General features: G+C 32.7%; 2 protein-coding genes across 3 annotated transcripts; one reads left to right on the top strand and one right to left on the bottom strand.

Moving 5' to 3' along the window:
* Window positions 1-3,048: 3,048 nt before the first annotated feature.
* Window positions 3,049-6,616, top strand: LOC112758605 (26S proteasome regulatory subunit 7). 2 transcript variants are annotated; one of them, XM_029293661.2, is made up of 9 exons: window positions 3,049-3,261; window positions 3,464-3,545; window positions 3,829-3,998; window positions 4,225-4,286; window positions 4,401-4,545; window positions 4,632-4,850; window positions 4,938-5,119; window positions 5,617-5,792; window positions 5,907-6,616. In XM_029293661.2, the coding sequence occupies exons 1-9, from the start codon at window positions 3,175-3,177 to the stop codon at window positions 6,062-6,064; spliced, it is 1,281 nt and encodes a 426-aa protein (XP_029149494.1). In that variant the 5' UTR covers window positions 3,049-3,174; the 3' UTR covers window positions 6,065-6,616. The 2 variants fall into 2 exon arrangements, with proteins under 2 accessions (XP_029149494.1, XP_029149493.1); XM_029293660.2 differs by having other exon boundaries at window positions 3,141-3,265.
* Window positions 6,617-6,723: 107 nt separating this feature from the next.
* LOC112758604 (protein STRUBBELIG-RECEPTOR FAMILY 7) lies at window positions 6,724-13,393 on the bottom strand. Its single transcript, XM_025807313.3, has 16 exons — window positions 12,809-13,393; window positions 11,929-12,058; window positions 11,768-11,839; window positions 11,621-11,686; window positions 11,453-11,524; window positions 11,282-11,353; window positions 10,948-11,019; window positions 10,794-10,859; window positions 10,629-10,691; window positions 10,205-10,533; window positions 9,712-9,995; window positions 9,057-9,328; window positions 8,415-8,547; window positions 7,718-7,854; window positions 7,397-7,553; window positions 6,724-7,246 (listed from the first exon to the last, which is right to left on the bottom strand). Exons 1-16 carry the CDS (start codon window positions 12,921-12,923, stop codon window positions 7,094-7,096), a joined length of 2,193 nt encoding a protein of 730 aa, XP_025663098.1. The 5' UTR covers window positions 12,924-13,393; the 3' UTR covers window positions 6,724-7,093.
* Window positions 13,394-23,039: the final 9,646 nt, after the last annotated feature.

Here is a 23,039-nt window from a genome sequence, read left to right as displayed (position 1 = left end):
TCTTTGCTCTCTGCTTGCTAGGCAATTGTTGTATTGCTTCACGAATTGACTCAGGGAGCTGTTGCGTGTGATGAATTTGTTGAAAAATGTGTGCATGCTCTCGCTCCTTTATGTCTCATCCCGGCCCAAAAGTGGTGATCTAGGTAAACTAGAATTTATATATGCTGATCCTCGTATAGCTCTATAGAATGAACCGAATTAATGAGCTGTGTTAAACCGAAATCTGTGCATGATTTGACCCAAAAGGTAATGGCATGAAAATAATTCGAATTAAAACCTCGGTTATCTGAGAGCCACTTGTTGCCTCCGAGGCTGTACTTTGTGAGGAAATCGTTCCAGTTTCTGTCAAATGCGTCTTTTGTGTATGAGTTTCAAACGACGTGGCTCATCTCTTGTTCGATTTCTTCATGTCGCTTGTAACCGTTTAGTTTGTTTGGGATCTTTTTCATGATGTGCCAGATGCACCAGCGGTGAATTGTTGTTGGCATGCACATCTCGATGACCCTTTGCATCGATGTGCATTGGTCGGTGAGAATGTCTTTTGGTGCCTTCCCTCCCATGCAACGGATCCAACACTCGAATAGCCATTTGAATGATTGGATGTCCTCGTTTTTTATCAGCGCGCATCTGAGAAGTGTCGACTGACCGTGGTGATTCACGCCCATAAAAGAACCAAAAACCATATTGTACCTGCATAAATGGACACTCTCACAAATTGATTAACTGAATTGTGTAGATATGGTGAACGTAAAGACTTAATTTGGGTGAACCGAATACCTTTTGTGTTGTACGTGGTGTCGAATGAAATGACATCTTTGAAATACTCGCATGCCTCCCTGCTTCTTGCATCGGCCCAAAATGCATGTTTGATGGAGTGATTGCCTTCGAGGTTGAGCTCAAAAAAGAAAGTTTGGTTCTTCTCTTTCATTCTTAATAGGTACTTCCCGTATTCTTTGGCGTCGTGTTGTTCGGACACATTCCATACTTCCCATGTGATGTAATTCCTCACGTCTTTTTCTATAAAACTTAGTTCCCAGTGACTACCGGCTGCTGTTACGAATGATTGGTAAGCTTTGCTCGGTCTGATTCCGGCTTGCTCATTGGTTTCGATGGTGCAACGCACGAACATGCTTAGCTCCCTGTATTGTTTGAGCATCTCTACCCGGTCTAGATAGCAGGGGTGTGAGTAATTCAGAATGACTTTAAAAATTGTCCAGAGACCGACGTCCTTCAATATGTGTACGTATATCCTGGCTGGACAGTTTATGCTGGCTGAGGGATTTGTCTTTAGAGTAGGAGATATCTTAGATTTTCACCGCTCCTCTCTGCTGCATACGATTAGTTGATTCTTAATCTTGTCTCCGTCCTAAGTCGTGTTCCTTATTTTGGTAAAAAAACCGACAAGTTTGGAATAATTTTTGTAGAACTTTCCGGCTTCTTCTAGTGTCTTGAAAATCATCCCGACCTTTGGGACAAATTGTTCATCCACAACATACCTGGTCTGCAGAATGAACCGAACATGTTGTTATGGTGAAACAATTATATATAACTAAATGAATGGAACATTATCCATTATATAAATTCAAATTCAAATAGTTATCTGCATAATGAACCGAATACGTCATTATGGTGAAACAATTGTATAGAGTTAAATGAATGGAACATTATCCATTATATAAAATCAAATTCAAACAGCTTTCTGCATAATGAACCGAACACATCATTATGGTGAAACAATTGTATAGTACTAAATGAACGAAACATTATCCATCGTATAGTACTAACATCAAATTCAAACAGCTTTCTGCAGAATGAACCGAACACGTACAAATGGTGAAATAATTGTATAGTACTCAATGAACGAAACATAATCCATTATATAAAATCAAATTCAAACAGCTTTCTACATAATGAATCGAACACCTACTCATGGTGAAACAATTGTATAGTACTGAATGAACGAAACATAATCCATTATATAAAATCAAATTCAAACAGCTTTGTCTAGAATTTAGAGATTATCAATTCAATTCAAATTAGCAATTGCATTCCATTCAATTCGATTCAAAATTGAATAATCCAAACCTCATCAGTTTGATTCGTTTCAGAAGAATAATCCAAATCACTCTCATTCAACTGATTTGAAGTTGAGTCATTCATTGTGTCGATTCAGAAGTGCAGATCAAAGAAGAAAACGAAGAAGAATAGGAAGAAGATAAATACAACGTAAGCAGATCAAAAGAAGAAAACGAAGAAGATGAGCGCGACCAGAGGAGAACGACGAAACTTATTACGTTGAAAGCAATGCAGATCAATAAGGAAGAACGCGAGCAGAGAAGGAGGTTGCAACAGAAGGTTTATGTTGAGCAAAGGTTTAGGTTGCAGCAGAGAAAGTTTACGTTATATGTAGCGCGTGTATGACAAACGAGTGAGGGGTAGGAGAGTCGCGTTTGTCAAAAAATACTTGGATAACTTGGATGCATTTTTTATATGGATGTAGAGCATTATTGAAAAAATTATTTTTACTTTTCTATAAGATTTTTTTAAAAAATATAACTAAAAAAAAATCTTTTCTTAAAATTTCACTCAAACAAGTTCATATATCAATCAAATAATTTTCTAGTTATTTATTTGATTTGTAAAATTTTGTATGCATATTTTAACCAAAAATGCTAGTCATAAAATAATTTTTATTTTGTATGTTAGATATATATATGAAAATTAGCTATTAAAATTAGTCAATAAAATAAAATATATATTAAAATATAAAATATACATTAAAAATAGTTAAAAGATATACAAATATATAATAGTTGATTTTAGTGTGTAAATAATATTTTTATAATTAATCAATGATGTAAAATATATTTTATGGTCTCAATTTTATCCATTCTCACTTTATAACCTTTTTTATATGCACACATGTTCGTTATATAGGTCTAAAATTTTCAAGCAAAATCTGGCAAACGCACCACTCCTTTACATATGAGTTTTGCAATTGTAAACTTTAAAATAAATTCTTTAGTTAAATTCTTTTAATTATTTTTCGCTTTTGCTTTGACTTGTGGAATAAGTTTGTTATGTGACGGGCTTTTCTTGCTGCTGTAGTGCAGCTCATTCTGCTCTGCTGGTCGCATAGACACATTATCTGATCAACCGATCAAGCCAGAAAGAATGGGGAATGAGCACGACGACGATTTCAAGGACGAGAAGAACACCCGCCCTCTCGACGAGGATGACATCGCACTCCTCAAAACCTATGCATGTATCTATCTTTCTATTCTTCAAACCCTACTTCCCACCGAATTATACTTCATATTTTTCACCACTTTCATTTGGGATTTCTTGCTTTGCTGCCTCTGCTTCCACCTTTCCGCTTCTTTGCTTCTCCATGTTCACCTACATTTTTTGAGCTACCAGCATTCTTCGTCTTCTCATCTCTAGTTGCTTTCGCTTTGTGCAGGGTTTAGGTCCTTACTCCACAATTATTAAGAAAGTAGAGAAGGAAATCAAAGATATAGCAAAGAAAGTCAATGACTTATGCGGTATGTTTGTCGATTTTATTCTACTACATGTAGCTAATATATTTGAGATATTTTATTCATTAATTTATCATAATTATGTGGATTCTCTGTTTTATTGCATATTCTTGGCCAGTAATGTCAAATGCATGTTTACAAGTTCATACTCGTTCATTAACCAGAACAAATGATCAATGGAGTTCAGCTAATTATTGATATTTTCTGCATGTGCTGTTTATATTGCTTTCCCGATGATTATCTTTATTGCTTAAAGTTCAATGAATCTTAGCTTTCTTTTTTCTTATAGGTATCAAAGAGTCTGATACTGGTTTAGCTGCACCAAGCCAGTGGGATCTTGTTGCTGATAAGCAAATGATGCAGGAGGAGCAGCCTCTTCAGGTAGCTAGGTGCACGAAGATTATAAATCCAAATTCTGAAGATGCCAAATATGTTATCAATGTGAAGCAGATAGCAAAGGTACCTGTATTCTGTCAGTTGTTCCATTAACCTTGAAGATATCACTTGTTATAAAGATATCACTTGCGTAGCAACTATAATATATTCTGTATTTTGTGTAAAACGACAATGGTTTGGCAAAGTAGTTTGTTTTGTTGTTGTTGCTTTTTTTTTTTTTTTTTTAAATAGTGGGGACTTGAAGTTAGAAGTTGTGAGTGTGACTAATGTCTGCTTTTTTTGTTGACAGTTCGTTGTTGGGCTTGGTGACAAGGTTTCCGTCACTGACATAGAAGAAGGGATGCGCGTAGGGTATGTTTCCACTCAGTAACTTTTGATGCTAAAAGATTCACTATTGAGAAAGAACGACGGTTTTGCTTTTTTTACTGTCTGGTTTTTTCAATTGACCTCATTTTATCATTGCAGGGTTGATAGAAACAAATATCAGATTCAGATTCCCTTGCCTCCAAAAATTGATCCAAGTGTTACCATGATGACAGTTGAAGAGAAGCCTGATGTAACATATAATGATGTTGGTGGTTGTAAGGAGCAGATTGAAAAGATGCGAGAAGTGAGTAATGAACATTGGTTTTCAGTTACAATTGTAATTGAGGAAATAAGTTTTTTGGCTGTAGTTTTTTGAATTCTTGCTTTTAGGTTGTTGAACTTCCCATGCTTCATCCAGAGAAATTTGTTAAACTTGGAATTGATCCTCCAAAAGGTGTACTTTGCTATGGTCCACCAGGGACAGGCAAAACACTTCTTGCTAGGGCTGTGGCTAACAGGACTGATGCTTGTTTTATAAGGGTCATTGGAAGTGAGCTAGTTCAGAAATATGTTGGTGAGGGTGCTAGAATGGTCCGTGAATTATTTCAGGTGAATGACTAAGACACATCTTAAGCTTTTAATCATGTTTACCTGATTTGGTATAATATCACTAAACTTGTATCCTGATTCCTGTAGATGGCACGTTCAAAGAAGGCATGCATTGTCTTTTTTGATGAAGTTGATGCCATTGGAGGTGCGCGGTTTGATGATGGTGTAGGTGGTGATAATGAGGTTCAGCGCACAATGCTTGAAATTGTGAATCAGCTTGATGGATTTGATGCCCGTGGAAATATCAAAGTGTTGATGGCAACTAACAGGTTGGTTGAATTAGCGATTATATTATGTTCTCGTTCATCTCTCAGCTTTTTCTTTTTCCCCACCTCCTAAAATGTAACAACTGAGTCTGACATGAAGGCATATTCTTTTCTTCAATCACATGTTTGTGGCTGTTTAGAGAAGTATGCAAGAATTGGAGCTGCTAAATTTCGAATAATAAATTCTGTAATATATAGTGTTATGTTTATTATATTGCTTGGATGCCTTTGATGTTGGGTCATGGGTGTAATGATCAAATTCTGTTTTCTTTATGTTGAGAAATAAAGTTTTAATGGTGTGTTACCTCATGAGGTTAGAGTATCCAAATGTTAGCCTGGTCCCTTCCTTTCGTGGAAGAAGTATAAAATCCAATATCATGTTACACCCTTGCAATCTGTTTCATGGCTGCAGAGTTATTTTTATTTTCTTAAGTTAGGAATTATTACTATTACTTCCAGGTGGGGCTGATCAACTGTGGCTTTATGTCCATTGTTTCTAGGCCTGACACTCTCGATCCAGCACTACTGCGGCCTGGGCGATTGGATCGCAAAGTTGAGTTTGGGCTTCCTGATTTAGAGAGTAGGACACAGATATTCAAGATCCACACTAGAACCATGAACTGTGAAAGGGATATCCGCTTTGAACTTTTGGCTCGGCTTTGCCCGAATTCCACAGGTAACTACACCTTAAAAACTTGCTGTTAAACATTGTAGGCTTGGGTGCTTCTACTTCTAGAGATTGGTGTTTTATTTTTTGACTAAATTTTATTTTATTTTTCTCTCTCTGAAGGAGCCGATATAAGGAGTGTTTGTACCGAAGCTGGTATGTACGCTATTCGAGCTCGAAGGAAGTCTGTAACAGAGAAAGACTTCCTTGATGCAGTAAATAAAGTCATCAAAGGATACCAGAAGTTCAGTGCTACGCCCAAATATATGGTCTACAATTGAGATATTCTTTCATCAATTTTCTTAGTATCCGTGTTTTTTTTTTTGGACGTGTTTAGTATCCGTGTTTAACACGTTCAATATTTGGCGGTTATCCCAGCATTGCCAAACTAATCCCTTCAGTCCCTTAACAATTGCCTGGAAATACCGAGGAACTTGATAGTGCGAAGGGCTCTGATTCCCCCCCCCCCCCCCCCCCCCTCCACCTAGGATTGAATCCAGGACCTTCGGCCCGTTGAACATCTCTTCCTTAGTTGGGTTTGTCACTTGAATAGAGTCATTGGCTAACACGATCACCTTTCACTTTAAAATCATGGTACCAAACATTTTTAGTTAGTTACATCTATAAAATTTTACTCTCTTTAAATTGGTCCTTCTCTTTGGATCCATTATGCTCATATTCGAAGTTTGAAGTATAGTTGGCTGTAATGGAGTTGTGCTCTCATCAACGTGTAGAGTTCTACTCTCAGATAGTAGATTATAAAGCATTGTATTTAGAGAACTTAGGGTTGCCAAAGCCATGTGAATATACGATGAATCGATGCTTTCATATAATAAAAGATCTATACTATGGGCAACAGTAAATCGGGAATGTGCAGGATTAGATATAGATATTAACAAGTACTAAATCCAAAAAAAAAAAAAAAAAAACTAGTACCAAGTAGTAAGTAGTTTGGACTTTGGATTCTTTCACCATGATCGTCTTCGTAAGTAGTTTAGAGTTATGCCTGGCACTGAGTACGAAATGTAATTCCCCATTTACATCAAAAGACTAGCAACCATCCATCTACACCGAGCTTCCACTTTGCAACCGGTTAGCTAACTGAGTTTAGTTACAATTAAAATAAGTTGCACAAACAACATACATAATCAATCCTCTAACTCGGTTAATCAAAGGAGCAACCAATCCACCTAAGATAGAGGTATTGACTGGGGTTAAATTGAATTTTTGTTTCTGAACAAAAAAAAAAAAAAAAAAAAAAGAGAGAACTACATTTCTTTTCAAGAATGACACGAGGATTATGTTCTCATTTACACATCATGTATGGCGGGTTCATCACTCCCTCGATTGGATCCTCCATGATCAGATCCAAAAGTAGTCCGCCTGCTCATGTTGGCTCGCTGCACCAACCGTACTAAGGCTTGAACCACTTCTGACATTGGTGGTCGGAATTCAGGCTCCAGCTGTGCCAAAAGTTTATTAGTAGAATGAAACAAAAACATGCCAAAGGTGTCTATGATACAGATTACCTCCCCCCCGTAGGAAAGGGTATTGAAATAGTCCCCAAAACAAATAATGCACATAGAATCAACAAAAAAATGTTAGCCAAATACCTGAACGCAGAGAGCAATAACATCTGCAAAACGAGACAAAGATTTAACAGGATATAACCCTTTCAGCGCAGGATCAACCATTTTGGTCAATGCATCAATATCATGGAGTTGAGGTGCGGCCCAATGAACTAGAGACTGCTCAGCTCTAGGTCTCGAGCTGTTGAGAAATTTTTCAAAAACCAAGGGGGAAACGTGTGAATGTTATAATATCATTGCATAATCTCAAATCTCTGCAGAATGAGCGCATGAATGTGCCCTCTACATCTGGGATCACATGAAAGAAGAAAACTGTTTGCATTAAAAAGTATGCCAATCATTCACCTATCAAATGGTTTACGTCCGCTGAGTAGCTCCAACATCACAACTCCAAAGCAATAAACATCACTTTTCATGGTATACTGACCACACAAAGCAACTTCAGGTGCATCATATCCAGATCCGGCATTTTGGTTCAACACCTAATCACAAGACATAAGTTAAAATTGTGTAGTTTTTGTAAGCTTAATTTCAATGAGTAAAAGGATAAGCTGCATTTGTTAATAGCATGATCAGTATTCCTGTTTATCAAATTTCCTAGTCAATTAGCCTGAAGAGCCAACTAGGCAACTAGTGCCCTTTATCATTCTGTGCTAATCACTGAATTCGCACTACACTACATTCGCACTACGCTACAACTTATACTTCGTGCATTCACATTATAAAAATTACTTGTGTAGTTGTCACATTGTCAGGAGGATCTTAAAAGTTGAAAGATACCAAAAAACGAAGCTTATGTAACCTAGTCATAACTCGAGAACAACTAGGGCCGGTGGTCATCATTTTAAAAGTATATGTTCAATCATTAGTATCTTTATTTACACATCATATAACTCAACATATTAGGTGAATCCACAGGGAATAGGAGTAGAAAACCAAGTTTAAGAAACAGAGTTAAGAGTTATTTTGGCCAAAATACAGTCACATTCAATCATACAAGTATTCATTTGCAGAATAAAGATACAAAAGCCTACAAAATCACCTGGTCTGCATTTGGAATATAGCTTGCTAATCCACTGTCTGAAAGATGAGGATTAAGTTCTGCATCAAGTAATATGTTGGCTGATTTAATGTTCTTGTGTACAACTGATGGTGAACAAACTTCATGTAGGTACCTAGGGGAAGAAAGAGCGAGTGAAGTCACATCAATGAGTCTAAACTCTTGAGGCGAACATTTAGGTCAATGTTGTGCAAATATATGTTGCCACAACGCCGCATGAGTAATCGGTTTTTAAGCTTCTATCATAAGTAAATAACTTAGTTACTTCAATGAGGGGCAACTTCCCTATTACAGCTAAACTAAAATATTGATTTTCAGATGGTAATGGATAAAATCAAATTTTAAAATCACAGTTTGTAATCTCAAATAAAGCTAATCAATCAGGAAAAAAAAGAACAAAATGATCACTGTGAATTAATCAACAAGTTACGTGCAAAGCTAACCATGAAACAATTTTTCTTTTTCAAATATATATAATAAGAAAGATGGGAATGGAAGAGAGTGGAAACGAGGAGCTAAAACAACATGGCAAGCTTAGATTTGCAAGAAGAAAATAATCTATCCTGCAATGACACAACTTCCACATCATGATCTTCTAATTTCATTAGTTCAGAAATAACTTACTCTAAAGCACGCGCAGTCCCCAATGCAATCTTCACACGGGAATTCCATATCAATGGCTTACTATATTCATCTGATAGGTGAAGGAAGTCATGCAGTGATCCATTTCTATGAAACTCATAGACTAAGAGGTGCTGCCCATACTCTGAACAATAACCTACTAGTTCTGTCACGTTCGGATGATGTAAATGAGAGATGTTTGAAACTATTTCTGTAAATTCTTCAGAAAGGTCATTGGGAAGGACAGATGAATCTATTTTCTTCACTGCAAGAACCTACAGCATTTGACGGGGATAAAAGAAGTCAAAACCATTGATATAACTTGGCATATGCATAGACTAAAGGTCTGGTTCAACTATATAAATGTTCATCTTCTTGTGGACTGTGGTGACAGTGTGCACAAGAACTTTTCGACTTCTCGGCCTCTTTTTCTCCTTGTTTCTTTGGGTTAGTGGAGGGAGTGTTGGAAATGAAGAGAGACGCTAGCAGCATTATGTTATATAATCTTGCATCCACCTACTTGTTTGTCAACACTCAGATTGTGATTTGACTCAGTTAAAAGGTAAACTGCATAACTTGACACTATTCCGGAGATACTAGTCTTAACCACCAGAATCCTACAAATAGTGGAACAGCAGGAATTACAATTGAGAAATACCTTTCCATCATCAAACTGAGCCCGGTAAACACGACCAAAGGACCCCTCACCAACAAGATGATCAATACTGAAGCTTCCGGTTGAAATCTGTAGATCAGCTATAGAGTATGATTTCACATTAGCAGGAGATGTGACAGTCTTCTTGATAATGGCAGGCTTCTTTGAAAGTTCATCCTCATCAAATGATTTATGACGATCCATAGGTGGGGGTTTAAGATTTATTGAGGCAGAAGTTTCAAATGTCTTCATTTCAGTTATAGAGGAAGGTGGCACAGATTTCAATTCTGCATTATAATATATCAGAACAGTCAAAAGAGTAGGCAGTTTCTGCAGATATAGGTATCAAAAAACTGCAAAACTACAATTAAAAAAAATGTTCATCACCAAAAAAAAATATGAATATGATAAACAAAAGTAACATAAAATAATGATGACCTCATTTGGAAAAGAGAAGGAGGAAAAAAGGTAATCAAACAGTAAGCAAGATGCATACCATGGAATTCATTTGAGGGAAGAGGAGCAAAGGACTGATTGTCCTGTTTTTCTAAATCTGAAGATGACTTCTTGGATTTTCTCTTCACCAAAAAGAATGCTACTATTGCCCCAACAACAATTATCGAGATCACAATTCCAGCTATGCCACCACCTCCAACACCAGATTTTTTGCTGCCGTCACTCATGTTGTTACTGCTGCCAGCATCTGAGGGGGAGGTAGTGGTGCTTCCGCCACCGGCTCTGTGGTGTCGATTGCTTTTAGGTAATGGTGGGGTCCCGGGAGGAGGTGGGGGTGCAGGTCCGGAGCTCCATGTATTACCACCAGTCCTGTCATTAATTTAGTCCCATTTTTAAGATTTAGAGAGATTTATGATGAAAATCAGATTCTCAGTCACCAAATTGCTGATAATTGCAATGCTTACTTTAAATTTATGCTTTTTAATTGTTCTGGTATCCATCCAGTAAAATTATTGTTTTCCACATTCCTGAGAATAATTTACATAAATAAATAAAATTAGTTTCAAGTTCTCTGAAAATATATTAAAAGGACATTTCAGGTATGTTATGTGAGCACAATGACAACACACAGATTTTCAAGAGGCAGATTAGCAAGGACATCAATAGTGCCTGTAAACTGGTTGTTCTGCAGATACCTGCACAAATATAAACAAGTCAACTTGGAATATAATCAATATGATGTAAAGTATTGACAGAAAGAATATTGATAATCTAGATTCTCACATGCTGGTAATGCCTGAAAGTGAGCTCAAAGTCTGCGGAAGGTCACTTGTCAATAAATTGAAGGAGAGATCCCTGCAAAAAGTTAAAAGAATTTGTTTTATCATCTTGGTCCTAAATAATCAGAAAAACCAAATATAGCCTCAGCAGTAAAGAGTACCATATGATATGAAAGAGAGAGTGCAATAGTATATATGAAATTTGACAGATGACAGTGAAAAATCTCTTAACATGCAACCGAAGCAATACCGTGAAACTTTTAGACTGCACATGAACAATAACTTGACAGCCATCTAGATTACATTTCTATACAGTTCACAGGAGGAGGAAGTCTCACAATGAAGAGAGGGTAGAAAGCTTCATGAAGTTAACGTTCAATCCTTGCTGGAACTGATTGTGACCAAGATTCCTATGTTCTCAAAAACAATAAAAAAAGTTACTCCAATAGCTCATGGAGCTGGTTGATAAGGTATTATTATGATAAATGCTCAAGAAGATAATTACACACAGGTCTGTAAGAGAGGTCATATCAGAAATAGAGTAAGGGATTGTCCCAGTGAAGTTATTATAAGCCAGATTTCTGCATACAAAGAATTAATTATGTTAGAACTTATAATCATAATATTATGGGTGAAATAAACTTAAGGGTAACAACCATATATATATAGAAACATACAAGCGCTGCATATTTGGAGGAAGCTGGTATGGTATGCCACCTCCAAGATTGTTGCTACTCAGGTCTCTACAATAAAAAGAAGAGTCACATCGCGAGTTACATTTCCACACAAAACTGGATATTGTATGAAAGAGTAGTGAATCTTACAGGTTGGTCAAAGATGTCAAGGGTTGTAATCCATAAGGCAATGTTCCCGTTAGTTTAAGATTGGATAACTTACTGGTAAATAAAACAATAATTTTAGAAATCAGCATCAAAATGCAATCATGATAAAAAGTGGTATAAAGTGAAGAGGACTGTGAGACTACATCTCTGTAACTCGGTTGTTTGAGCATGTTATGCCTTTCCAATATTGTCCACACGGATCATCACCATTCGCTTGCCAACATAGCTGTGAAGGTGAGTTCATAGATTGAAATAAAATCCTTATAGCTGCCGCTGCATCAAACATCAGAAAAGAGATAATTTAGCAAACCCAAGACATGCATTCATCATCTTTGATTTTACATATCTAAAGATATGGGATAACTCTCTAGACAAAGTGAACCATTAAGCAGTAACCTTCAATATTTTACTTCTATACATAAGTATACAATCTGGGTGCTTAGTCTTAAATCTAAATTTAGAAAATTATGGATAGTAAAAAAAAAAGAAGACAAAAGGCAGCCCCTTTCTCCAATGACTTAAGGAAAGAAACAATGGAAAGAAAACCTACAGATGATACCACACATTTATAATGCAACCAAGCATTTAACAATGCACGCTGAAAGGATGAAGTAACCATTTTATATTTAGCAAAAGGTATCCCATGAAAACAATAATGACAGGGAAGGAATGAAATTAATCCACAAATAGCATGACACCGACAAAATAAGTACATAGCAAGTATAGCTCTGGCTGAAACACAAAAGGGAGAATAATAATCTTTGTGTTGAAATCATTAAGACTTTAGGCAAAGGAGGCACCGATAAGAATATTAGGAATCTAAATAAAGAGTAACATTATTTCAACTATCAGAAATGAATAGATCAGCTGGATAAACAGAACTGTAGTGGAAAGTGGAAACAGAGAGCAAAAACAAAGAAAATAGTGTGAAGACAGCATAACACAATGCAAGAGACCCAAGCTAGAAAGTGTGATGAAAAGGAAACTGAAATGAACGAGGACAGTGTTGATGTGATGACTAACCATCATTCGGATCTGTGTTACCATTAACAGCAACGGGCATCCAATGAAGAATGCAGTTACTGGTAAACAATAACAACAGTAGCAGCACCCTTCTTCCACCCTCTCCTGCCGCCATGTTTCTTTCTGCTCACAAGTGACTCACAACCCAGAAAGCTAAAAGCTAAAAGGGGATGGATATGGAGTCACCCCTTTTGGCCAAGTTTCAATTTTTCTAATGATTTTACGGGATTATGCACCCACCATACCCAAGTAAAGCTGGCTAGCACGAATTGCCACAAGAATCCAAAGCCACAGAAAATTTCTGTATACTTTATCACTCCCTCTACTCCGACTCCAAACCAGACATGATACCGAAAAACATGACACAAAAATAATTACTTTTGTATTTTATTTTATAATAAACTAAATATTAGATAAAATAAATAATAAAAATATAGTAATAATAATAAATTATATTTTTATTTATATTTTATCTATTAAATATAATTTTGTATTTTTATATCCATAAATCTATAAACACCAAAAAAAAATCCATAAATTTATATCATGTATTCATAAATCATAAACAAACGCATCACAATTCACAAGTGACTCTGACTCTCTCTTTCAGTATTTCTCTTTCATGGTGCATATACATTTAATTTATATTTTAATCGTTAAATTATTTTTGTTATTATTATCGATTTTGGATTTTTGCTTACCCATTTCAATAAGCCAATTTAGGTAGCTTTCGATGTGCACAAAGCACAAACATGTAAGGCACGCACGCCTCAGGCTATGGTGAAAAATAACAAAAAAGAAAAATCATATCATATTTTGGTGGAATTGGTACATGTGGCTTTGATGGTGTGTCGGCTACCAGGTACCCAAATGAAAATTAGTTACTTCAAGTGCCTAATTCCCCTGTTTAAAATCTAAGGGGTTTTATTAAAAAATGTTTTGCGTATAAAATAAAAAATAAAAAATCGTATTTATGTATATTTATTTATATATATGTTTTATTTTATATATTTTTAATAAGTATTTTATATTATAGTTAATTTTTTGTTTATACATATTATGATTGTATTTATATGAAGTAATATAGTATTCTTTTTTTTAGAAAAATCCAAAATAGTTTCTGACAATTATCTCAAAAGACAACGAGGTTCTTGACAAAAAAAAAAAAAACTCAACCGATTCCTAACAATTATCTCAAAAGGACAACGATGTCTCTGTACCAAAAAAAAGTCAATGTTGTTTTTTCTTTTTTGTACAGAGGCTAATCCGTCCCAAAAAAATTAGAGACCGGATTGGATATTTTTTTTTCTTAGAGGCCTCGTCGTCTTTTCGAAGTAATTGTCCGGGGTCGGATGGGATATTCACTCTCCAGTAATATAGTAGTTTAGTAATACGTCAAATAAAATAAATCTTTATTAATGCAGCACTTATGAATAAAAGGTATTAATAATTATTTTTGAATAGTTTACACCGAAATAAATGCATATAATAATGAAAAACAAAATTGTTTAATAACAAAAATAAATAAATAATATAAATTATTTAAATAAAATAAATTTAAATTTATTTTTAAAAAAAAGATAAATAAGTCTCTGACTTTTTGTCTTTTGGATATTTTCGTCCCTGATTATTGAAAAATACTTTTAATTTCCTGACCTTCACAAAATTTGGACGGATCAGTCCCTGAAAAAGACATTTGGACGGATCAATTCCTGACGGAAGCATTTAGACAAAGGAACTGATCCGTCTAAATTTTGTGAAGGTCAGAAATTTAAAAATATTTTTTAATGGTTAAAAATAAAAATGTTTGTGAGACAAAAGATTAAAGACCTATTTGTCCTTTTTTTTATTTTTATTTTTTTATCCTTTTAACATTACTAACAAGAAAAATGGTGGAAAAAGACTCGTGAACTACCCACTTTGGTTTGCTTTTACCTCCGTCATTTTAAGAAGTGTCTTTGTGTCTGTGAGGTTTCAATAATTTCAACGAGTTTTGTTTAGATTCTGGGATATAATAATAATGGAAACATGATGTATGCAATGCAATGAATCCAAGTCAAGATTACTACTATTATAAACTAGAACGTGGGATTCATCATTCCTTATTTCTCGTTTTGGAGAAATAATAATGGACCGACGATGGGATTTTTTTAAATAAAATAAATTATATATATATATATATATACACAAATTATTTACATTTTTCAAGCCATTAGTATAAATGTAATAAGTAATACAATTTTATTACAAACAAGATATATGAAATTGGAATTATATAGTTCAATCCAATCCAATTTATATCAAGCTAAATCTAACTCTGGTTGTAATAAAATATAAATTCAAATTAAATCAATTTAGTTTACTTGAGTGATTATTTTACTCATTTAAATAAGTATTAAGGTTTAAATATTACTTTATATAATAAAATTTAATTTATAATAAATTAATTTTTGATCTATCGAATTGAGAGATATTGTGAGAAATAATAAAATAAACTCAAATTAATAAAATGTAAATGCAATCATTTGAATAAAATTATATTAGATTCAAAAATAAAATCAAATTGTTACAAATTAAATCATAACCAAGTATACGAGTTTTATCTTCTAAATTGATCTAATTACACGCACTTTTTTCAATTGTCCAATAATATAATCTTCTTGTCCGAGCAAACAAACGAAATATCTATAAATATGATTTTTTCGCATATATAATTTACAAAAAAATTGGTACTTATTTCGTTTATAATATATATAAGATATATACTATTTCATCTGTAATAATAATGAAATAAGTGATAGAATGCAAAAATATAAATAATTTGAAATATATTAAATATTTAAATTAATGTTCAAAAATTTTTAGATTGAATATTTTGGTTCTAATAAATTTTTATTTTTTAAAAATTACTTTCGTAGAACAAATTGGTTCTCCATTGTTTTCAATCTAATTTTTAATACATTTTTTGAATAAATAAAATTTTAATAAATTTTACTATAAATCAATTAAATCCTAAAAAATATTAGTATAAAACAAATTACTCACCTTTTAAAATGAGAAAAGGAGCAGCCTATCCGATAGAATAAATTTATGAAAACTTTTAGAGAATAAAAATTTGTTAGAAATAAAATGTCAAATTTCTTGATAACCAATTTGAATATTTATTAGTGTATATAAATCTAAATATGACATTTTATTTATTCATTTAAGAAAAACCTGGATGCATTTGTTTTACATTTCGAAAAATATATACACCTTAATTTTCTAATATAATTAAGAAAATCAAAATTTTTCCTTTTTAGAAATTATTTTCTTTAATTTTTAGAAAATAGTTAAAACTGTTTTTTTATTTTAAATATTTTATAAAATTTATCTAATAGATAAAAAAATATTTTATTTACAAAATCTACTATAATATATATGTGAGATATATTTTTAAAATATGTGAAAAGCTATTTTGAAGAGTTACATCTCTTTATAGAGTTGTGACTTAATCAAAAGTTATGCCTGTTAAAAGGTTGCAACTATTTGAATAGTTATGTCTATTGAAAGGTTGTAACTATTTGAAAAGTTGTGTCTGTTGAGTACGTAGCTGTATGTACTCCGTCTCTATAAATTTCCCTCATTTCATTATTGCTAGTGAATCCATCTCAACACTTTCTTTATGCGCAAAAAAAAAGAATAGAGAATATTATTCTGTAAATTATCATTTAGTGTAAGGCTTGACTGTGTGAGTGCATAAACAAGTCAAGTGTTCTTCATTGTATCCTACAGAAAATTTGCCAGTAACCCATTTTGCACACCATTGTATATTGGTGGGTGCGAATTAAGCCTAAAGAAAAGTGTGTGTAACACACGTCTTAAAGAATTGCGCTATTTGATTCACTATCCCCTTCTCTCTTAACTCACAATCTTTAGGCTTAATTCTTCACCAATAAAACAAAAATGGTCACCGCATCAATTAAGGAGATGACGTCGGATTTTGTCAAGTTAGAAAGATTTGATGGTGGAAATTTCATAGATGGCAAAAGAAGATGCACTTCCTTCTCACAACACTAAAAGGGGCATATGTTCTTACCATACTAAGACCACCAGAAGTTGAAGGGGAGGTCATTGCAGAAACACGAGTCAGGCAAAAATGGGACAACGATGACTATATATGCACCGGGCACATACTCAATGGCATGGTTGATGCACTATTTGATGTCTACCAAAATGTTGCGAGCGCAAAAGAATTATGGGACAAATTAGAGGCAAAATATATGGCTGAGGACGCAACAAGTAAGAAATTTCTTATCACTCGCTTTAATAATTATAAGATGGTTGATGGTAGATCTGTCATGGAACAACTGCATGAAATTGAACGTATTTTAAATAATTTTAAGCAACATAACATACACATGGATGATACCATCATTGTATCTTCAATTATTGACAAACTCCCTCCATCATGGAAAGAATTCAAAAAAACTATGAAACATAGAAAGAATGATGTTTCTCTTGAGCAACTAAGTAATCACCTTCGTCTTGAAGAAGAGTATCGTAAACAAGACGATACTAAAGAGCAAAGTGCTCATGCTAATCTTCACGTAATGGAAGATGGAAAATCCAACAAACCCAACAAGAAGAGATACCGAGATTTTAATAAATCTCAAAGTAACAATGGTGATTTCAGAAAAAATAAAAAGAAAGGAAATTATTTTTATTGTAGAAAACTAGGACATTTTAAGAAAGAATGTCGTTTCTTAAGAAAAAAGAAAGGAAAGAATGTCGTTTCTTTAGAAAAAAGAAAGAAAAGAATGACACAGCAATAAAAGATAATCTTATTGCTGTAATTTCTGAGATCAACATGATTGAAGACATTGGATCATGGTGGATAGATTCTGGTGCAACTCGACATGTATACAAGAATAGAAATTTTTTCAAGACATTCAAAGAAGAGAATGGGACTATTCTGTACATGAAAAATGCATCAACTGTTCAAGTAATGGGCAAAGGAACGGTGGAACTTGAATTCACTTCTGGAAGAGTACTAACTCTTACAAATATATATTATGTACCCGAAGTCAGAAAAAATTTAGTTTATGTTCCTCTACTTAACAAGTATGGGTTTAAGTCTGTATTTGAAGGAGACAAATTTATTCTGTCTAAGGGTGGAGTGTTTGTGGGTAAAGGATATCTATGTGAGAATATGTTTAAATTGAATATTGTAAATACTATTAATAATAATAATGTTTCTGTTTATATTGCTGAATCCTTTGATTTATGGCATAATCGTTTAGGACATGTTAATTTTCATAAATTAAATGATATGATAAAATATGATCTTATTCTAAAATTAATTAAAAATTCAGATGTATGTACAACTTATATGTTAACCAAGATAACAAGACTTCTTTTTCAAAGAGTACAAAGAAATTCAAAGTTATTAGAATTAATACATTCTGATGTATGTGATTTGCATGGTTGGCCTACTATAGGTGGAAAGAAATATTTTGTAACTTTTATTGATGATTTCAATAGATATTGTTACATACATTTAATGCATTCTAAAGATGAAGTCTTGGATAAATTTAAGATTTTTAAAACTGAAGTTGAATTACAACATGAAACATTTATTAAGTGCTTAAGGTCTGACCATGGAGGAGAATATTATAATCCTAATTATTTTAAGTCCACTAGTATTATTCATCAAACTACTGCACCATATTCTCCACAACAGAATGGTATTGCTGAAAGAAAAAATAGGGTGCTGGAAGAAATTGTTAATGCTATGCTATCTTATTCTGGTCTAGCAAAAGGTTATTGGGGTGAGGCTATGTTAACTGCCTGTTATATTTTAAATAGAATTCCTAATAAAAGGAATAAAATAACTCCATATGAACTTTGGAAGAATAAAAAGCCTAATCTTAAATATCTTAAAGTTTGGGGTTGTAGAATAATAGTAAAAGTTCCTGAACCTAAAAGAAAGAAATTAGGAGAAAGAGGTATAGAATGTATTTTCTTAGGATATGCTTAGAACAGTAAAGCTTATAGTTTGTAGTTATTGAATCTAATGAATCATACTCTGCTAATATAGTTATTGAATCAAGAGATGCATTTTTCTTAGAGGATAGATTTAATTCAACTCCAAGACCTGAAAGTAAAATTCACTTAGAAATAGAAGAAAATGTAGAAAATAAGCCCGTTGAAAATATTAAACCTAGAAAAAGTAAAAGAATAAGAAAAGCAAAGACTTATGGACCAGATTTCTTTATGTTCCTTGTGGAAGGGACAGGAGAATCAATAGATAGCATTGCACCTATATGCCTTCATATGGAAGGTGATCCTGAGACCTATGAAGAGGCTATAAAGTCTCAAGATTCAAATTTTTGGAAAGAAGCAATACAAGATGAGATGGACTCAATAATGAGAAATAACACTTGGAAATTAGTGGATCTTCCTCGTGGGTCAAAAGCCATTGGTTCTAAATGGATTTTCAAAAAGAAAATGAAAGTAGATGAAACTGTTGATAAGTTCAAAACACGGTTAGTTGCTAAGGAATTTGCACAAAAAGAAGAAATTGATTACTTTGATACATATACACCAGTAGCAAGAATTGCTACAATTATAGTGCTTATAGCACTTGCTTCAATCTTTAATTTTGTCATTCACCAAATGGATGTTAAAACAACTTTTTTAAATGGTGAACTAGACGAAGAGGTGTATATGAAGCAACCCGAAAAATTTATAGTTGCTGGTCAAAAAAATAAAGTGTGCAAATTAGTTAAGTCTTTATATGGACCGAAACAAGTCCCTAAGCAATGGCATAAAAAATTTGATGAAACTGTTCGTGCTAATGGATATAAAATAAATGAATCTGATAAATGTGTGTATAGTAAAGTTAAAAATGGTCAAGGTGTTATGATTTGTTTATACGTTGATGATATGCTTATTTTTGGTACTGATTTAGAAGAGGTAGAAAAAATTAAATATTTTTTGTCTAGTAATTTTGATATGAAAGATATGGAAGCTGCAGATATAATTTTAGGAATTAAAATTGTTAGAAATGGTCATAATTTAGGATTATCTCAATCTCATTATATAGAAAAAATATTAAAACGGTTTGATGAGTTTGAAGGATATTCGGTGAGTACTCCTTTTGATCCAAGTATTAAATTAGTACTCAATACAGGTTCGTCTGTTTCACAAATTGAGTATGCAAAAATAATTGGATGCTTAATGTATGCTATGACTTGTACTAGACCAGATATAGCATATGCTGTAGGTCGCTTAAGTCGGTATACAAGCAATCCAAGTAAAGACCATTGGCATGCTGTCCGAAGAATATTAAAATATTTGAAAGGAACAATAAACTATACTTTGTTGTATAATGGTGAACCTTTTGTTTTAGAAGGATATACAAATGCCAGTTGGATAAGCTATACAGAGGATCATGCATCAACAAGTGGTTGAATCTTTACTCTTAGTGGGGGTGCTGTTTCTTGGGGATCCAAGAAACAAACTTGCATAATGGACTCTACCATGGCTGCAGAATTTGTTGCTTTGGCAGCAGCAAGCAAGGAAGTTGAATGGCTTAGATATTTATTACATGAAATTTCAGTTTGGCCAAAACCAATGGCACCAATCTCTATACATTGTGATAGCCAAGTAACATTATCAAAGGCTTATAGCCAAGTCTATAATGGAAAATCTAGGCACATTGGAGTAAGACATAGCTATGTTAAAAATATTATTGGTAATGGAGTTATATCTATAAATTTTATAAGGTCAGAACAAAATCTTGCAGATCCTTTGATGAAAGGATTGACAAGGGATTTGGTGTTTAAAACATCAAAATGGATGGGACTAAAATCCGTATTTTAAATAATTACCAATGGTGGAAACCCAACTCACACTTGAGTAACATCAAGTCTTGAGTTTAATGCGGTAAAGTACACTATAAGAGTAATTGCAAGTACTCATAATAATTTCTTTCATCCCAAGGTAAAAAGTACTTGGAACCATAATGGTATAAAGGAACAGGATGAGCTTTGCTCTTAATAGACCTATAGCAAGTATATTATTGCTGAAGTATTTAATTATGTGATACTTTGATAGAGTCTACCTATATGAGTGTGAATTGAGGCCGGTTTTTAGAGTTAAGATTTTACTCTTAAAGCACTCACGAAAGGATACAAGACACAAGACCTACTAAATGTGTCATATTAAATATAACATTTAAATGATACCGAAATTTTATGTGTCATCAGTGCACGCTTGTTCATATGAGTTAAATGGTTCAAAACTTGTCTACCATTTTAAATTTGAATGAGTGAATACCACTGGTTACTAGGTAAAGGTTCAAATCGCAAGATACCTCTACTGAAAGCATAAAACTTTCAAAATAATAGGATTGAAAATAAATTTTGAAAATGGTGGGGGATTGTGAGATATATTTTCAAAATATGTGAAAAGCTATTTTGAAGAGTTACATCTCTTCATAGAGTTGTGACTTAATCAAAAGTTATGCCTGTTAAAAGGTTGCAACTATTTGAATAGTTATGTCTATTGAAAGGTTGTAACTATTTGAAAAATTGTGTCTGTTGAGTACGTAGTTGCATGTACTCCGTCTCTATAAATTTTCTTCATTTCATTATTGCTAGTGAATCCATCTCAACACTTTCTTTATGCGTAAAAGAAATAATAGAGAATATTATTCTATAAATTATCATTTAGTGTAAGGCTTGACTGTGTGAGTGCATAAACAAGTCAAGTGTTCTTCATTGTATCCTACAGGAAATTTGCCAGTAACCCATTTTGCACACCATTGTATATTGGTGGGGGCGAATTAAGCCTAAAGGAAAGTGTGTGTAACACACGCCTTGAAAAATTGCACTATTTGATTCACTATCCCCTTCTCTCTTAACTCATAATATAAAGGTTTAATTACTCTATTGGTCCTTATAGTTTCGTGAAATTTTTAATTAGGTCCATATATTTTTTTTTAATTGGGTCCCTGCACCAATTTTTTTTTCAATTAAGTCCCTTTTAGTAGTAATTAGCTTAATTTTATAGGGACCTAACTAAAAAAAAATTGTATATGAATCTAAATAAAAGGAAAAAAAGTGTAGGGACCCAATTAAAAAAAAATTTGATGTAAAAACTTAATTAAAAGAAAAAAATATAAGAACCTAATTGAAAATTTTGCAAAACTATAAAAACAAGTAGAATAATTAAACCTATATAAAAATAGAACCTAAGTATTGTTATAACGAGTGAATGACAAATAAATTTGTAAGTTTCATATAAAATTAGACTAAGACTTGCATGATATGCAGAGTCTAAATTAATATACTATAATATAAATTTAGAAGTGTTATATTATTTAGTAATTAATTAATATATAAATTAATATTAAATATGAAGAGTCATTTGTTAAAATTATTTGTAATTTTTATATATTTTAATATTATTCAAAAAATATATACAATAACAATCAAGTTTTGTGAGGTTAGCTTATTTTTAAATATTGACTTTTGTGCGTTTTCTAATATCTTTACATATTGAAAAAATTTCTTATATATCTTCTTATGTAATATAATTAATTATAAAAAGATAGATTTATCTTTATTTATTGAGGTGAATGTTTTTCATAATCAAATTATACAAACTTTAAAAAAAACTATATTTGTTTGTTGATATATTTAGTAAATGGTGTTCTATTATCTAATTTAGAGGTTTTTTTCAGTGAATTTAGAAATAATTAATTAAAAATTAAGAAAAAATAATTGAAAATGAATATAAAAAAATATAGTTATAAATAAAATTTGTTAATCATGAATATTGGAATATATTCCTAATAAACAAATGTTATTGCATCAAAGTTGGATGTACTTGGAGATGTTTTAAATCATTCATTTGAGAGATTATAAAATAAAGTAATAATAACAAGACAGAGTTGTTAAAAAAGTTTAATCTATTTGGAGATAATTAAGAAAAAGGGTTAAAGAAAAATAATTGAGAATGAAAATAAAAAATATAATTATAAATAAATTGTATTAATCATAATATATTTAAATATATACTTAATAAGTAGATGGACTTAAACCTCAAAATGGTCTCTAAAATTACATTCGACGCTTAAAGTGATTTCTGAAATTAATAATGATCAAATTATGTCTTTAAACTTGCATTCCAAAACTCATAATAATCCCTCAAGTAGTTTTCATCAGTTAGACCCATTCGACGC

Source organism: Arachis hypogaea, chromosome 16 (assembly GCF_003086295.3).
Source record: "Arachis hypogaea cultivar Tifrunner chromosome 16, arahy.Tifrunner.gnm2.J5K5, whole genome shotgun sequence".
Lineage (NCBI taxonomy): Eukaryota > Viridiplantae > Streptophyta > Magnoliopsida > Fabales > Fabaceae > Arachis > Arachis hypogaea.
This window is presented reverse-complemented; position numbering and strand designations above follow the sequence as displayed.

Excerpts from the sequence above, each read along its gene's own strand:
- LOC112758605 (XM_029293661.2), top strand. The coding sequence starts at position 3,175 with ATGGGGAATGAGCACGACGACGATTTCAAGGACGAGAAGAACACCCGC. Across the intron at positions 4,287-4,400 it reads GAAGAAGGGATGCGCGTAGG|GGTTGATAGAAACAAATATC; the intron begins GTATGTTTCCAC and ends TTATCATTGCAG. Across the intron at positions 4,546-4,631 it reads AGATTGAAAAGATGCGAGAA|GTTGTTGAACTTCCCATGCT; the intron begins GTGAGTAATGAA and ends TCTTGCTTTTAG.
- LOC112758604 (XM_025807313.3), bottom strand. The coding sequence starts at position 12,923 with ATGGCGGCAGGAGAGGGTGGAAGAAGGGTGCTGCTACTGTTGTTATTG. Across the intron at positions 11,687-11,767 it reads TTGACATCTTTGACCAACCT|AGACCTGAGTAGCAACAATC; the intron begins GTAAGATTCACT and ends TTTTTATTGTAG. Across the intron at positions 7,247-7,396 it reads TTATTGCTCTCTGCGTTCAG|CTGGAGCCTGAATTCCGACC; the intron begins GTATTTGGCTAA and ends CTTTTGGCACAG.